General features: G+C 45.0%; 1 protein-coding gene across 1 annotated transcript; it reads right to left on the bottom strand.

Moving 5' to 3' along the window:
• Nucleotides 1–11,539: 11,539 nt before the first annotated feature.
• Cnga4 (cyclic nucleotide gated channel subunit alpha 4) lies at nucleotides 11,540–16,468 on the bottom strand. Its single transcript, XM_020184839.2, has 6 exons — nucleotides 16,320–16,468; nucleotides 16,083–16,184; nucleotides 15,774–15,880; nucleotides 14,883–15,528; nucleotides 13,854–14,203; nucleotides 11,540–12,000 (listed from the first exon to the last, which is right to left on the bottom strand). Exons 1-6 carry the CDS (start codon nucleotides 16,379–16,381, stop codon nucleotides 11,540–11,542), a joined length of 1,728 nt encoding a protein of 575 aa, XP_020040428.2. The 5' UTR covers nucleotides 16,382–16,468.
• Between the last annotated feature and the right edge of the window lie 311 nt (nucleotides 16,469–16,779).

Raw genomic sequence — 16,779 nt, 5'->3', positions numbered from 1 at the left:
ATTTGTCCTCAGGGAAGACTAGGCAGCGGAAAGGGCTGCCAGGAGTACTGTCTGCTGGGTTGTGAGGGTGGTCTGCGCACTGACAGAGAACTGCCCAGGATAAACTGACGCTGGGTGAGTGTGGGATAGCGTTCCAACTCTGGCTCAGGGCCCAGGCAAAAGAGGGGAGGAGGCAGCTAGTTGACTCCGCGGTCTCCAGGCAGCGCCCACCTGTACCGGACATGCTGGTGGTGCTCCCTGTTTGCACTCAGTGCAGGTAGAGTCGCTGGTGTAGGGTGTCAGGTTCCCACGAGAGGGGGCCAGAAGGAGACTGGGTCACTGAGGTGCAGGGGGAACAAAGCTGAAGAGTGTGTGTGCAAGACCGAAGTGGGTTCAGCTCCTTGAAGCAGAACCTGCCTCCTCTATTTCAGCCCTGTTCCCTATCCATTATCCTCAATTCCAAAGAAACTCTACTATGAGCTGAAAGTCCATCTTCTGGCCCCCAGAAATAGCTGTAAGAAGTGGGGGCACCAGTGAAAGAGCAGACTACAGCGAGAATGGGGGTCTGGATTTATGGGGAACTCAAGAGTCCTTACCCTGTTATCTTTCAGAGAGGACCTGTTCCAACCAGCACTACCATTACAGGGACTGAAGCACGGAGAAGTGTTTAAGCCTGGGGTGTATGGGGGGTGTCATCTCCCCTTCCCTTCCTCCTGGCACTGCCTGCCTTGCTCACCTGAGAGCAGAGGAGCTTGGGTTGCTAGTTTGTTCAGCTCCAGCACAGGTGGAACCTCAGATAACCTGCTGAACTTTTCCCACATTGGATGACGGTAGTGTGTGGGATCGAGGGGAAAAAGGATATGTAGGGAAGAGGAGAAAGGACTGGAAATAGAAGTAGATGGGCATTCATTTATCCAGCAAACTCTATGTCAGATATAGGACCGTGTACTACCTGTCCTATACAGTCTGCCCTTGAATAGTTCCCACTCTAATGGGGATTTTTCACAAGTAAACCAGTGATTGTAGAATACAGTCATAAGTACATCCACTAAAATGCACAAAGAGGAAACTTAGGTATTAACCTTAATGCTTTACTTCTTTATGCTCCTTCACCCCCAAATGATGCTGTAACACAAAGCCTAGATTCCTTTTAAAAAATGAAGGATTTATTCCCTAGTTTCCAAGAGTGTTGCTGGAAGACAGCATTCAACTGTCAGCTCCCTTCAGGAGTTCTCTGAGCAGAAGAAAGCCAGCTCTTCCAAAGTCATGAACCCTTTCTGAGGCACCCTGCATCCAATGACCGATCAGCACAGAGTTATAAAGGCTCAATTCTCTCACCCCAACAAAGGATAACTTTTTTTTTTTTTTTTTGCGGTGCTGGGGTTTGAACTCAGGGCCTCCATCTTGAGACACTCCAACAGCCCTTTTTGTGATGGGTCTTTTCCAGATAGGGCCTCACAAACTATTTGCCCAGGCTAGCTCCAAACCAGGATCCTCCTGATCTTTGCCTCCTGTGTAGGTAGGATTACAGGCATGAGCCACCGGCGCCTGGCCAGGACAACTCTTAAATCTGTTCACAACAGAGGTCCTTATGGCATTGACTTAGGTCTTTGTTGGGACTGAATCACTGCTCAGCTTCTCTCTTTAACCAGTCCTATTCTCATTCTCTCTCTTGCACAGGTGTTGACTTCAAGAGCACTCCTTAGTAAACATCCTTCACAGTAATCTCTGATTTAGAGTCTGCTTCCTGGGGAAACTAACTGCATCGTTCCCATATTCAATCAATCATGAAGTCCTGTTGATTTTAGCTACTGAGTGTTCCTTGACTCCATCTACTTGTATATTCACAGACATTACCCTACAGTCTCTTGCACTACTCTCATAGGCTTCTAAGTGAGCCACTATATTTTACTCGTGCATTCATCCTGCACCTAATAGCCAGAGTACTATGTTCAGAACACAAATTTGATTATGCCAATTTTCCAATCTTAAGCACAGAAAAAAAAAAACAGAGTCCATGAAGACTTCATAACCTGGCTCCTATTGACCTCTGTAGCCAGTTCATTTCAAGTCACTGCAGTTTTTGTTCTGTTACTGTCAACACATTCTAAAACTTAACAAATGGTCTGGAAAGAGTTCAGTGGCAGTTAGTGTAAGCGAACAACCTAAGGGGTGGGACCAATGGGAGTCCATGATAGTAATTCAGAGGAGAATTGACAGAAGCTTGAACTAAAAGCCTCAGAGGCAGTGGAGAAAATGGATGCAAGAATTGCTTGGGAAGTAAGGATGCAGAATTTAGAGACTGTTTACAAGTAGAGGGAGAAGAATGAGATAAAAATGAATAAGATCTCTGGTTACTGAATAGAAACTGTGTGGTAATCACTAAGTATGGCCCAAGCATGTTACCTTTAATTACATTTGTTCCTCACAGAGCACTATACGTTTAGGTTCAGTATTATTGATCACTATTTTAGATGAAAAAACTGTCATGCCTATAATCTTAGCTATTCAGGAGGCAGAGATCAGGAGGATCACAGTTCTAAGCCAGCCTTGGGCAAATAGTTAGAGAGACCCTATCTTGAAAAAAAAATCACAAAAAAGAGCTGGTGGAATGGCTCAAGGTGTAGGCCCTGATTTCAAACCCCAGTACCACAAAAACAAACAAACAAACAAACAAAAAAAAAACCTGTGAGTCAGTGAGAGTTTAAGTAACTTTCCTAAAGCCAGAAAGTAACTAGGTGGACAAGCTAGAATTCAAAATCAGGGATTTTAGAAATAAGAACTCAGTTCTCATACTATTATAATGCTTCCCAGAATGAGTAGAAGTATTACTAAATAGATCACTTTCTTTCTCCCATTTTGCACAATTTTTTTCTCAAAATTTTCTGGACTCATGATCTCTCTATTAATCTCCCCCTCTGGTGCGTGCGCGCGCATATGCACACACACACACACACACACACACACACACACACACACTCCTCTCATTTAATAACCTGGACTTCAACTTCACATAGAAAATAGTAACTAGCTGAGAGCAACTCCCACTAGCAAATCTATTCTGTTTGTGATATGTTATATTTCAGATGCTTCTCAGACATCTGAGTAGAAATTGTAATAAGAAGCTGAGTATCCAGGTTTTATAGGAAGTAATGCAATCCACAGAATTAATGAAAGTGTGTAGAATAAAAATGAATGAGACCAGATAAGAAGTTTGGAAACCTTTTCTTTTTCTTCCTTTGAGACAGGGTCTTGCTATATAGCTTAGGATGGCCTCGAACTTGAGATTCTCCTGCTTCAGCCTCCCAAGTACTGGGATTACAGGCAGTGGCGACCATACCCAGCCACAGAAGACCTTTTTTTTTTAAAGAAGCTAGAGACAAAGGGGAGGAAAACAAGGAAGTGAAAGCATCATAAAAACTAAAGGAGAGGAGGTCCAAAGAGAAAGTGCTGAACTCATTCAAATGCTGCTCCTGGATAAGAAAAATGAGGACTCAGAAGCATGCTACGAATTTAGTGACCTGGAGCTCCTTGATAACCTTGGGAAGAACCATTTCAGTGAGAATGTTAAGGCAGAAAACAGGGTGAGTGTACTAAAAACTGAATGTGACTGGAGGAACCTATGATTATTATGGAAAAGAAAGAAAGTAGAACTAGAGAAGATTGTAGAATGTTGATTTTCTTTAAGATGGGAAAACTTGAAATCTAAAACATTTTTTTCAGATGGAATTACTCTAGTATATAGAAAAGACTGAAAATAAAAGATCAGGGGTGGGGAGAGGTAAAGAGGTAAGGAATCCAGAGCAGAAGTAGCGCACCCTAGCTTTTGATAGGAGTAGAGACTCAGTCTCCATTGTAAGAGATTAGAAGAGAATAGTTATAAATGAAAGTAAGTCATGGCTAGCCAGTTAACAACTATATTTCCTAGATGTTTTTGTAGCTTAGTGTGGCCTTATGACTAGGACAGTGTCTGTGGGTGAAAATGAAAAGTACAGCTTCCAGATCAAGGCCTTAAGGGAGAGAAGCAGACTCTCCCTGCTTCGTCATTGCCCCTTCTTTCAGGCTTACTGTGGATGTGAGAGTAAGCCATCTTTGATTATGAAGTGAGTGCAACACAGTAGGGGTGGCAAAGTGACAGGAAGGAAGGAGCCTGAGTCTCTCTCCTTTACTCTGAAACCATTTTACCAATCTTGGTTCTTTTGCATGAAAAACAAAAAGCTACAATCTATGTCTCTATAATTTTTTTCACGATTGTCATAGCAACCTAACTAGGATCTTAACTAAGACAGTATATTTGTAGATCTGATGGGAGGCTACTGTCTGATAGTTTTTATTTTCTCTGTGAAGTTGGAGATCTGGTTACCAATGAGTGGTGTGTGTGTGTGTGTGTGTGTGTGTGACATTTTAGGAGTTAAGCTAGTTTAAGAAAACTATATATAATGGGAGATGGAAAGTGAAGACCAGAAGAATGTAGTGAGGCAATAGGAAAGAATGGAGGATCTACTTGAGAGTTGATGACCATGAATTTCTGGTGGTATTATTTTCTCCAGCACAGATCAGCTAGTTGGACTCAAACAGAGAATGTTGATGGTTTAGTTCATCCAAAGCAGGTAGGATGGGAAAATAGTGGGACAAGGGTGAAATAGTGAGCCATGAAATCTCAGCTGGACATAGAGAAGAGAGAACTGTGAGAGAGGCAACAAAATCTAAAGCGAATAATAGGTGGGCTCCAAAAGATTGGTAGTTGTCAGCAACAAGGAAAGGAAGAGGATAATAGAACAAATGTATCAGCTTCACACTACAGGGATCTATAGAGAGTGAAAAAGCAGCATCTGTGAGTGCAGAACTCTAACTCTGTGATACACACATTGTGAGTATCACAATGCCCTTTGGGGGCTGCTTATTTTGGTTAGCACAAGAGTTGGGAGAGTATTCAAGGAAGTTGAGAATATAAGAGTTTGCTGATCTTGGAAAAGGACTTATAAGGAATAAGGCTCCTCTGAGAAGCCTTATTCTTCCTTCTTTCCTTTCTTCCTTCCTTTCCTTCCTTCCTTCCTTCCTTCCTTCCTTCCTTCCTTCCTTCCTTCCTTCCTTTCTTCGGAGGTAATATCATTTAAAGGTAAGGGAAAGGGATTACAAAAGGAGATGGTGGTCCCATCTGGCTAGGTCAGCATGCACTGGGAAAAGGAAAAAGGAAGGGGAAAGGATTACAAAAAGCAATGGTGCCCCTGCCCATGCCGCCAGGTAGGCTGGGTGGGTTGGAGAAACAGGAAGCAGAGTGAGAAGCTTTTCTTAAGCCACAAGACTGGGTTAGGTGGTTCTTCTGGGTGCTTCTATAAAATGCTGTACCTCCCAATATTGGCAATTCTACAATTGCATGTCTTGTAACTTTCTTTCTGCTTATCTATATTCCAGGGGTCTGACTCCTGCTTTTGTGACTATTTGGAAATAGGGCCTTGAAGGAGGTAATTAAGATTAAATTAAGCCATAAAATGGGTCCCAAATCCAATGGAATTGGTGTTCTTATAAACAGAGTTGGAGATCCATCTGTCTCCCTCACCTCTCTGTCTCCTAACAGAGGAGAGATTCACGTAAGGATACAGTGAGAGGCAACTGGTTGTGAACCAGGAAGAGAGTCCTCGCCAGAGACTGACCCTGCTGGTACCTTGATTTGTAGCTTCTAGCTTCAGAACTGTAGAAAAAAAAATTTCTATTGTTTAAACCCATCTGTGGTATTTTGTTATGGCAGCCCAGGTAGACTAACACAGGCCCCTTTATCCAATAGTTTCTTAAGGCACTCTCTTCATTTCTCTCATTATTTATTCTTTATTCTCACACTCAGACCCTGGCTCCAGTTGAATGGTCATACTGACTTAAGCAACCTTGAATTTCTTACAATTTCTTGTTTAATTAATTATTTTTTAGCAGTACTGGGCCTTGTACATGCTAGGCAAGCACTATAACACTGAGCTACATCCCCATCCCATGAAGATGATTTATAAAGAGGAAAAAACTTGAGTCTGTACTCCTATTTTCTACATAGGAGTTTCTCCTTTTTTCCCCATTTCTTCCCACTTTATCCTGTTATACTAAGTTCCTTTCCTAATAAAGTTTACTATTATTTTTAATACATTTTAGAAAATGAGGAAAAAACTTAAATAATGGCTACAGTGGAGAAGGGGGAGATACCATGAGCAGAAGAGGGAGGGGAGGAAATGAAAATGTGGTGCTAAGAAGGTAAATGCTCACTTCTCAAAAGTAAGAAAACCCACTTATACCAAAGACCATCCAGTATTTGGAGAGAGTGGGATTGCTCAGGGCTAAAAACCAGGGAAGCTTTAGGTCAGAGCAAGGAAGGATCTACAAAGTCAATATGAGTAGTCACAGGAAAGAGACATGGATCCTCTACCTGGAATAAGTCAGAAATGCAAAGTCAGAGATCGAGAAGCAAGTGCGAAAGGTTTTGAAGGAGGGCCAGGTTCAGTCCTGAGAGAAGCTGCCTTTCTAACTCAAGCCTTGACCTGCCAAGGTTGCCTGTTCTTTGATTTTTGTTTTGTTTTGATTTTCTTTAGGGTGGGGGGCATCAGGATCATGATGTTACTGCTACAGCTATTTACATTTCCCATGGGGAAGTTATAGTCACCCATGTTACTGACCCATTGGCCCAAGTGGGCCAGTATGGGCACATGGTTCTTCTTTCAATATGCTTTATCATAACTGAGGTAAGGAGAAACACATAATGCTTCAGTAAATGTTCAGGAGAAACAGTCAAAGAGTGGAGAATATAGTGCCTAATGTACAGCCAGACAAACTATTTCATAAGGTACTGCTTTTTCTAAGTAGCTTGCAGGGCCACAAAATATTAACACTTTACCCAGGAAACCCAGTGTTTACACATGCAATAGTGGAGTTTCTATCTCCAGTGCCCCTGGAACTAATGCACACATGTGCAGCTAGGATCCATTCCAGGAGCATAACCAGTAGAAGTTTAGTCCTAGAGGTACCCAGCTTGCCCCTTTCCCATTTCCCCAGCCCCTCTCTCTGTGTCTGATTAGATTGCCTTCTCTCCACATCTTTCAAGGCCTTCTCTTCTTTGCATTTCTATGATATACTGATATGCTTCTGTGCTGAGCTCCTGCCTACGCAATCCCTGCCCACGCAGGAGGCTCTTCTCTTGGGATAATTAAACAAAGAGGGAGCAGTCTGAGAAGCCAGAATAGGCAGGCAGAGATATTGGGCAGTGAAAAGAAATCATGGATAGGACCTGCTTTCTTGGTCCCTTGCTTTGTGTGTGTGTGTGGGGCGGGGGGGGTAGGGTTGGGGAGGCAGGGGTGGGAGGAGCAGAAGCAGGGGCTGGCTCTGGCTAGGTTGTCATACTTGCCTTTAGTTGTAGGCTCCCACAGGTGGGCTAGGAGGGCCTGGATCTTCCAAGTTAGGGCCTCACTTGAGGGTAAAAACTTCCTTAAGTGAGAGCATGGAGAAGGCTTCCATGAATGCCCCCAAGTGGGACCTGCTAGAAAAAGGAAAGACCAAGACAGCAACAGGCTGAAGTACTGAAAATGGAAAGGCAAGGGCAGGAAAGGGTCCATGGGTCTCTGGGTCCATGCGTTTGGGGGTGAAAAGCACAAGGAATTTTTGATCTATGAGAAGGGCAGTTCTGCGTATTTCCAGCCATTCATCAGTGCTGCCCTCAACTGGATTACTTTATGCTCTGATGTATTTTTATCCTTGTGAAAAAGTCTGAACAAGGTTGTTGCAAACCTGTTGAGATCACAATTTCCCAATATCATTCTTTGTCCCTAAGATTCTGTTTCTACCTGGATAATTCTCCCAGCTTTTCAAAGCAATGCAATCCTGAAGCCCGAGAGGGAGTTGGAAGGACAGGAAAGGTTTGCCTTGCACCCTCTGCTGGCCAGGGCTGGCATCATCAACACAGTCCAGAGGCCCCTGAAGCCTGGGCCAAGAAGGATTGGGCAACCTATGCCCCAGAATACTCCGAGGCAAAAGGGCTGCTAGAGGGATATGAGTAATAGTCATAACTGCTATTCATTATTAAGAAATTACTGTCTGCTGGGCACTGGTAGGCAGTTTACATTCATTTTCTCATTTACATTTTAATTCTCCAATATTTGCTCTCAACAACCCTGAAAAATTTTGTAGAACAGGCTGAGAGTTCCCCAGTTAGTAACTGATATTTTGGAACCAAAATCCAACTCCGATCTTTTCTATTTACATGCTCTTCCCATCTGTTGTACTTTAAGACCAGCCTAACACATGCCCTGATTTGGGCCATGACTCTGATGCCATTTTGACAATCCATCTCTGATTCTAATCTCTGGTTTAAACCAGCATCCACCTTCTTGCCTCCTGTTCCTGTCTTCTGGCATGTACTACATCTTTTGGGTTGAATAATCCCTCTCCCTATGAATCTGACTTCCTTCCAAGCTTGATGTTGTTTCCATCTGCCTTCCAAGGCTAGCAGCCAAACACTAAGAAAGAAAAGGGTGGGGTGGGCTCAAGAACCTCCTTTAGGGGAGTAGCTAACTGGGACCACTGAGGAAGGATGTACATCCTAAATCCTAACCAGGCGGAGGTATCCTGTAGTCATGACCCAAAGAAAGAAGTGGGTGGGGCCCTAGGTCCTGCAAGAGGGAAAAGAGCTAAGCTTTAAGCAGCTGTGCTATTAGCAGGAGGGCCCTTGAATGGTCTTGACACCCCATGGAAATTTAGTAGCCACTCCAAAACCCCTGCCCACCTCTCACAGTTGTGTGTGTACAAGTTCCTTCTATATCCAACTAGAATTGGCAGCTCTTTTCCAAAGCAGTAGGTGGTCCCTTGTCTTTGGCTGCAACCCCAAGATCACACTTCATCATACTGGGCAGCCTTGCCAGTGATTTAAAAGCTGTGCCTTGCACAACTAGCTCCATCTCTCCTGGTTACCACGGTTACTGCTCACAACAGTCAACAGTCATTCCCAACAGAGGAAGGAGCTTGCCTGGCTTTGGCATCAAGCCAAGATGGTCTCTTTCCTTATCTCTCTACAAGAGAAAGTATGACAGACTTGGGTTTCACTGTATGTGATTTAGGAAGCCTGTGATATTGAGCAAGTGATCTAATGCCAGAGTCTCAGTTTCTTCATTACAGAACAGGGGAAATAATAGCATCTTTTTCATGTGTTTGCAAGAATTAACTGCAACAATGCACTTGCCCAGGACCTGGCATGTATGAAATTACTTCTCAATAAATCAAATCTTGTATTTTTAGTTGCTCTATGGGCTTCAGTTTCCTGATCTGGAAAAACGAGCATAGTAATAATGTAAAATTCCTCATGTTGTTATAAGAACAAAATGACATAATGTATGTGTCTAACAGTTATGAATGATTCTATAACAGTGTGTAAAAAGTTGTACATTTCTTTGTTTTTTGCAATTTTCATTTAAGCTTTTTTTTTTTTTGAGGGACTGTGGTTTGAACTCAGGGCTTTGTGATTGCAAAGCAGGCGCTCTACTGCTTGAGTCACACCTTTAGTCTGATTATTTTGGAGATGGGGGTCTCATGAGTATTTGCCAGGGCTGGCTTTGAACCACAGTCCTCCCAATCTCAGTCTCCCAAGTAGCTAGAATTACAGGTCTGAGCCACCAAATCTTGGCTTTATATAAGCTTTTTAACTATATACCTCTTTGGAGATTTAATCTCAGTTGTGTTTTGTGACATTCTTTTTATTCTCTCTTCCCCAGTTTAGGGTTTTGCAAAAGTCTCTGGACATTTAGGGCAAGGCCCCTGGTTTTCAGACCATGGTGGTTATATTGGTATGTGCCTTTTTCAAACCTGCACATTCCTACAGGGTGCTCTCAGCAGAGTGATGCTTCTCTGGTTTCCAAAGACTCAAGTCATATTTCTCCCTATTCTGTGCCCTCTGCAAAAATGGGGTACAGGTGGTTTGACTTCCCAGAGACTGTGATCAACAGACTTTTGGTTCCTGTTGCCTTTGCCTTCTGGTGTTATCCCTGTCAATATGGCAAAAAGGACTTTGCAGCTGTAATTAAGGTTACTAGTCATTTGACCTTGAAACAGGAAAATTATTATGGATTATTCAAGTGGACCTAATCTAACCAGATGAGCCCTAAAGAGAAGAGATCATTCTCAGCCTGGTAGTAGATGAAGTGGAAGGCTTAAAAAATGAGATTTAATGTGCCTTGGTTGGTTTGAAGATGAAGAAACACCTATAAATTAAATCCCAGTTTCATTTAAAAACACTACCTGGCACAGGTCAAACCTGAAGACTGATCCTGCCCTGGAGGAGCTTAAATGGTGACTTGGTAAATGTGTTTCAGAAATGATATCAGATTTCTCTATAGACCCAATACCTTCCCTGCCCCAAACCAGCAACCTCCTTCAAGTGTACCAAAGTTACTCCAAAACTCCTGACCTGTTCACCTTAATTTCTAATATCCTTGACCATGATATTCCACTCCATCTAGTCTCTACCATTCACCCTGTATTTTGGAATACCATGCAAAATGGAGAGTTGAGTTTTTGCCAGCACCAAGGCCAGTTCTAACAACTGGCGAGGGTAGGACAGGGCTTGGCTAGGGTACTGGGAATGATTCTTCCCATGGAAACAGCCCAGAATGCAGGGAGGCCTTGGTCTTGTGCTTTAGGGCTGGGTCAGGAGACGGAAAAAGAAGAAGCAATATCTGCTCTGGTCACTAAACTAGACAAAACCTCTCAGCATACAGAGTTGAGAACACGACTATAGTGTAGGATGCTATGGCCAGTAGGTGTATGTGAATATATCTATGAAAGCATGTGCACATTTATAGAAGTATCATGCATAAGCCTGCTTCACCTTGGTTCAGTACTGATTCTCTATTCTCCAGGTACCTCAACTTTTTAATACAACCTACCAGCTACTACGCAGCTCATATCTCTCACCTCTATGATTAAGAATTCTGATAGAATTCATCCTGTCCCACCACTGGCTTTACATTTTTCTTTTCAGGCTCCAAATGCTTAATGAGGAGGCAACTTGCAGGGTACACTTGCAAACCACCCATATAGGGAGCATTCAAGAAGGCTGTGGGTGTGATTTTGTTTCCACAAGCATATGCACAGGTGTGAGAGTACCTATGTGTCTCCTGCTGTCAGCTCATGTGTGTTTAAGAGGTACATGACTGAATGTGCATATACTATGTGGATATAAGTTATTTTTATACTTAGGAGAAAACATGTGAATTCTGAAAAATGGAAACTCCAGAGCATTTTATGTGGAACGCACAGTCTTGTACCAGCATTTATATGTGTATCTCTCTCTCTCAATCTCTTTCTCTCTATAAATATCTCTTTCTCTGACTCTGTCTCTCTCTGCTTTTCTCTCTTAATCTCTCTTTCTCTGTCCTGGTGAGTGGGGGATGAATGTGTGTTATACTCCACATCTCTATCTGAGCATCTACAGACCAATTCACTCAAGTCTCTGTGACCTAGCAAATATGATGGCAGAGTTTCTGCTGACAGAGGTTTCATACAACTCTGGATTCACCTGAAGGTGGGAGTCCTGGGGTCATGGTAGGCCTGGGGGTTCCTCTTGGCCACCTCTTCTCTCTTCATCCTTGGAAGTTTCTTCCCCAGGCTCACTCTCATCATCAGCCTCAGCCAGGTACTCAGACATGGGCCACTCTCGGGTCTGCCATTCGAGCCTTTCGATGCGGTAAGCAATCTTGAGTGCGCTGGACTCTAACTCAGCCAGTAGGCGAGCAAACTTGGTTTGTAAGTCATCAAGCTGCTCGTCAAGGCCTCTCAGCCGGGACTCTGTGGCCTCCTGTAGGGCAATCTCAGCTGCCTCAGCATTCACATCCAACTTGTTCATTTTGAGCAGGATCTCTCGGCCTTTCTCCTCCATGATGGTCTGGGCTTGCGGATACTCAGTCAGCACCTCCTTCAAGTCCTCCTTGCTCAGGCAGAACAGGTCCGAATAACCTAGGCTCTTGATGTTGGCTGTACGTCGGTTCCCAGACATATTCCCTATGGCCCATGGACAGATGGATAGGAGGATATTTAGCAGGGGGATGGGAAGGTAGCAATTCACTCCTGAGCCAGGATCCCACCTGCCCATTTGTGCTTCTGAGTCTCTTTTTGTGCCTCATTAATTCTTTCATTGTAATGTACTCCTGACAAGGCCCTGGGCTGGATGGGTATAACCTGCCTCAAAGAATTCACAATCTAGAGGAGATTGGTCTTCAGTGGGATGGGAACATAATAGTGTGGCAGGTGCAATGTAGACATGAATTGGGTACTATAAGAAGACAGGCAAAGAACACTTATTAAGCTGAAAGGTAGGGAATTTAGGGAAGCCTGGAGGAAAGGATACCCAAACTTGGTAAGGGATATCTGAACTGGGTGGGGGTGAAGTAGATGGTAGGAGGGCAATTGAGCCAGAGGGAGGAACATGAGCAGAGGGGTGGAGGTAGAAAAGAAGTGGATGCAGAATACAGTATGCAGTTCACAGTGGTATAGAGTGAATGGAGAGAGAAGAGATTCAAGCCACTCTAGATCTTTTAAGCCATGGCAAGGAGATCAGATTTTATGCTGAGGGTAATGGGAAACTACTGAAATATTTTAAGCAGGGGAGTTCAGTGGTATCATGTGCACTTCAGAAAGTTGTTGATGGGTAGTAGGAAAATAGGTTAGGCAAATGTCTCAAAGTCTCAGAGATAGAAGGACCTCAGAAAAGGGAAGGGATAGCACCATTTGCTATGTGTCAGGCACCATGCTGGGTATCTGTCCAGCATAACTCATTTAATCTCACAAATAACCGTCTGAATTTTTAATATCATCCTCATTGGATAGTTGAGGAAATTGAGGCCTAAGAAGAAAATGACTTGTCCAAAGTCAAATAGACAGTAGCAGACTACATATATGATAGGGAATTGAGGGGTTTCTTGGAGGACAGATGTAAGGTCCTCAGAATCACTAGAGGAGCCAGGTACCAGTGGCTCATGCCTGAAATCCTAGCTACTCAGGAGGCAGAGATCAGGAGAATTGCAGTTCAAAGACAGCCCCAGCAAATAGTTTGCAAGACCCTATCACACACAAAAAAGGACTGGTGGAGTGGCTCAAGGTGTAGACCCTGAGTTCAAACCCTAGTACTGAAAAAAAAAATCACTAGAGGGTAGGAAAGCCAGTCTAGAGCACATCTAGTCTCAGTGACAGAGTGCTCACCCTCTTTTCAGGCTTTTCCCTCTCCTGTGGCATTAGGTACTTCCCCTGTGACTAGGGTAGTTTCCCACTGCACAGGATGGACAAGAGGTAAAAATGAACAGTGTACTGTCTTTGACTTGACTTGGAGTTGATGATCAGTAAATGGGAATTTCTTATTTACCATTTTTCCAGTTGATTATGAGAAAAATTATTCTTTGTACTGATCTCAAGTGTGTGTACATTACCTGTGTAACCTTGGACAAGCTACCAAACCTCTCTGATCTTCAACTTCTTTTTTTAAAAAGGTAAGGCTAGTACCAACTTTGTAGAACTGTGTGAGAATTTAATGAGTTGATACATGGGAAACACTTTGCATGGGGCATGTAGTAAGCATGTAATAAACAGTAGCCGTTATTACCTCTGTTGGTATGTCAGTTAATACAGATGGAACATATCTACTCTGTCTTCCAAAGACCCAACCTGACCTTGGCTCAGCTTTGTCTCAAGGAACAGGTACACTGTGCCCTGCTTCTCTCCTGAGCCTTATGGTGACTCAGGTAAGGACCAAGTTTCCTTAATCTATGTGCCCTGAAGTACCATCTTAACCTAGCACTGGGTTCTGCTATCTCCATTCTCTTTCCCAGGGTGCTCTCTAGCGCAAATGCTCAGGTGCTCACCTTTGATGTTGATGATGCTAATCTCCCCAAAGTAGAGCCCTGCACCAAGCACAGCATACTGTGTGACACCATCATCTGCTACCACAGCCAGTTGACCCTCGCGGATGATGTACATCTCTCGTCCAATATCTCCCTTACGGCATACGTATTCGCCTGGTGAATAGGTCTGGGGCTGCAGCTTCAGCACCAGTTCCTCCAGCAGGCTGGACTCACAGTTCTGGAAGATCTGTACCCGACTCAGAGTAGACAGGTGGACGGATACAGCCACTTCTGCTCGCAGTCGCTCGGGTAAGTGTTGTAAGATGGCTACCTCATTGGTCATCTTCTTGTTGATCTGCAAGTGCTGGTACCTGGGAGAAAGGTAGGGCCATTTCCTTACCCGCATGCCTCCACTCCTTCCGTCAGGGCTCAGCTCAACAAGAGCACAACCACAATGAGGTCTCACAAGGGCCATGAGAGTACCTGGCAGTTGGCTGATCTCCTTTCTTTGTCATAGACATCTTTGATTTCACCCAAGGCATAGAAGCCTCCACCACAGCTTGGTAAGGAATAACATACTCATTGCCTCCTGTGAGACTCCACCCCTTCACAATGTCTTTTACCCTTTACACTACAGCTGTTCCATCACCAAGCTCCTATCTTCTTTGATGACTTTGATGCTGACTCCCCAACTTTGTGACACTTCTTACTCAGAACACAGTATGCATTACTACAATATACCATTTTTTGACCTCCTCTGGGGAGGATAGTGTCTTTCTCCATTCACTGCTTCCAGAGCCTTCTGACTCCTCCCAGACGGTGGCAGTTCCTATTCCCTGGTCTCTGTGTCACCCTTCCTTTCACATGAGTTCTTCCTATTAGTTTCTTACCCTCCTCCCCCCTCCTGATTCTCTTAGTGGAGGACACCTCTTTTTAAGTTCTTATCCTGCAGATGTACCATTGAATGCCACATTTTGATTGCCTCCATGCAGCATGCAATAAGATCTACCGCACACCTCCCCTGTGCTCACACGGAACCTGGCATCTCACCAGTCAATAACGCGCCGCTCCAGCCTGTGGTTGACTCGATGCAGCTTCATGTACTTCTTCACCAGTGCGTGGTCTGGGTAGAAAGCCGCATCTGCAGTGTTCATGTTGTAGATGACAGAACTCATGCTACCCATGATGGTGGCAAAACCCATGACTGCCAGCAGGAAGTCACCCACCATGAAGAGGTACTCCTCCTCGCGGGCGGGCAGCGGCGTATCGCCCACCGTGGTCAGGATCAGCGTGGAGAAGTAAAAGCTGTAGAGGTACTGGCGCCGCAGGCGCTCAAAGCCGGGCTGCGCTGGGTCTGGGTACACCCATGCGTCACGCCCAAAGCCCAGGTACCGGGACAGGGCAAAGTATAGACAGCTGTTCCAATGGATGACAACAAAAATGTAAATCATCAGCTTGGCGATGCGAAAAGCATTTGGGTAAGCTGTGCGGGTCTCTGTGCGGTCGAAGGCCTCAAAGAGGCGTGGTACACGAAGGAAGCGGTTCAGCCTCAGTGTGGGTATGTGCGGGCCCAGCCTAGAGTAGGCCGCGTCGGTGGGCATGAGGGAAGCCAGGTCCAATACGAAGTTCCAGGTGCGAACGTAGCGACTCGCTATTCTACCCTTGTTCTCCACCAGGATGCCCTGGTCTAAGAATCCTAGGGGAAAGACAAGGAAAGGACAGGCTGGAGTTATTCATGGGTGAGGTCGGGCAGACCAGGGTAGGTGAGAGGGTGGAGGTGGTCATAACCCACTCCAGGGTTTCTGGCGTGAGCACATTGACCTTGTCAAGCACAATGAGGCAGGTGCAAGTGCTATGATGGTGGGAGCTCTTCCTGTTACTAAGAGGCTTTCTTAAGCAAGGGAACATGGAACAAAGGGTCAGTCTTAGGGACTCACTGACCCGTGTGGAAGCGCACCACCATGTCCAGTAGGTACAACAGGTCACTTGTGTAGTCCAGCACGAACCAGGCCACCAGATAACCATGCTGCAAGTCAGGGAAGCAGGCTCTGCAGGTCAGGGACAGAAGGGATTGGCTTAAAGTTGCCTTCTGTGTGTGAGGTGCGTCAGGCCAGGTTCTTCAGTACTCTGCCTTGGGCCCTTCCATCCGCACTGGGCCCCACCCAAAGGTCCCCTCCCCCCTCCTGGCCTCACTCTTTAGTTTAGCCTTCTTCCCAGTTTAAGTCCCCTCCTTTAGTGTCCCTGCCACACCTGCACACAATGATGATGAGGTTATACATTACTGGGAAGACCATCGTGTTCAGCCACCAGTAGTAGTAATCTCCAGATGGGTCCAGGACAGGCAGTGTCTTCCTGTGGGTGAGAAGGGAGGGCTTGTTTCATTTATTTACCAGATATTTCATGCTGTGGTTGTGACTGGGAGCACCAAGAGGAATGAGGCTCCAGGAAGTGAGGTGGACAGATTCCACACACAGGAGGACTCCTCACCTGGCCTTTTTTTGGGCAGGGGGGCTGGACTCTGTTGTCTTCACTTTGCTGTCCTGGCTCATGGTTCTGTGGCCTGGTCCTTGGAGTGTACAATATCCACACCTCTGCCTGTAGGTGGCGAGGTGGTGGGTAGAACCTGACTTCCTAGAAGAGACTGCACTGGGGCTCCTGATGTGACTTCTCTCTGTCTTTCAAGCTCTTAGCAACACAATCAGGGCTAGCAGTTACTGAAGAGGTTGGAGGCAGTGTAGCTCCGGTACCCCGCCCTGTCTCTCAGGGCCTGGGCTTACACCTGCCCAGCTGAACACTTTTAATGAGATCCCTAGAGAAGGTGGTGGTGGTGGGGGGGGTGCATGCTTCAGAAGGAAGCTTGGACCTTGTTTCTGGCTTCTTTCCCTTCATCTTTAACTATAGGCTGAATTTACATGGGTGCCCCCTACATCAGGAGACCTGGGTTTCA

This window comes from Castor canadensis, chromosome 1 (genome assembly GCF_047511655.1).
Source record: "Castor canadensis chromosome 1, mCasCan1.hap1v2, whole genome shotgun sequence".
NCBI lineage: Eukaryota > Metazoa > Chordata > Mammalia > Rodentia > Castoridae > Castor > Castor canadensis.
The sequence above is the reverse complement of the archived record's forward strand: the minus strand, read 5'-3'. Positions and strand labels throughout refer to the sequence as shown.

Bases quoted from the DNA above. Each gene is read 5' to 3' on its own strand.
- Cnga4 (XM_020184839.2), bottom strand. From the start codon at position 16,381: ATGAGCCAGGACAGCAAAGTGAAGACAACAGAGTCCAGCCCCCCTGCC. The intron at 15,881-16,082 runs GTGTGGCAGGGA...CCTGACCTGCAG, and splicing joins CTCATCATCATTGTGTGCAG to AGCCTGCTTCCCTGACTTGC. The intron at 14,204-14,882 runs GTGAGATGCCAG...CCTTTCTCCCAG, and splicing joins GAGCGGCGCGTTATTGACTG to GTACCAGCACTTGCAGATCA.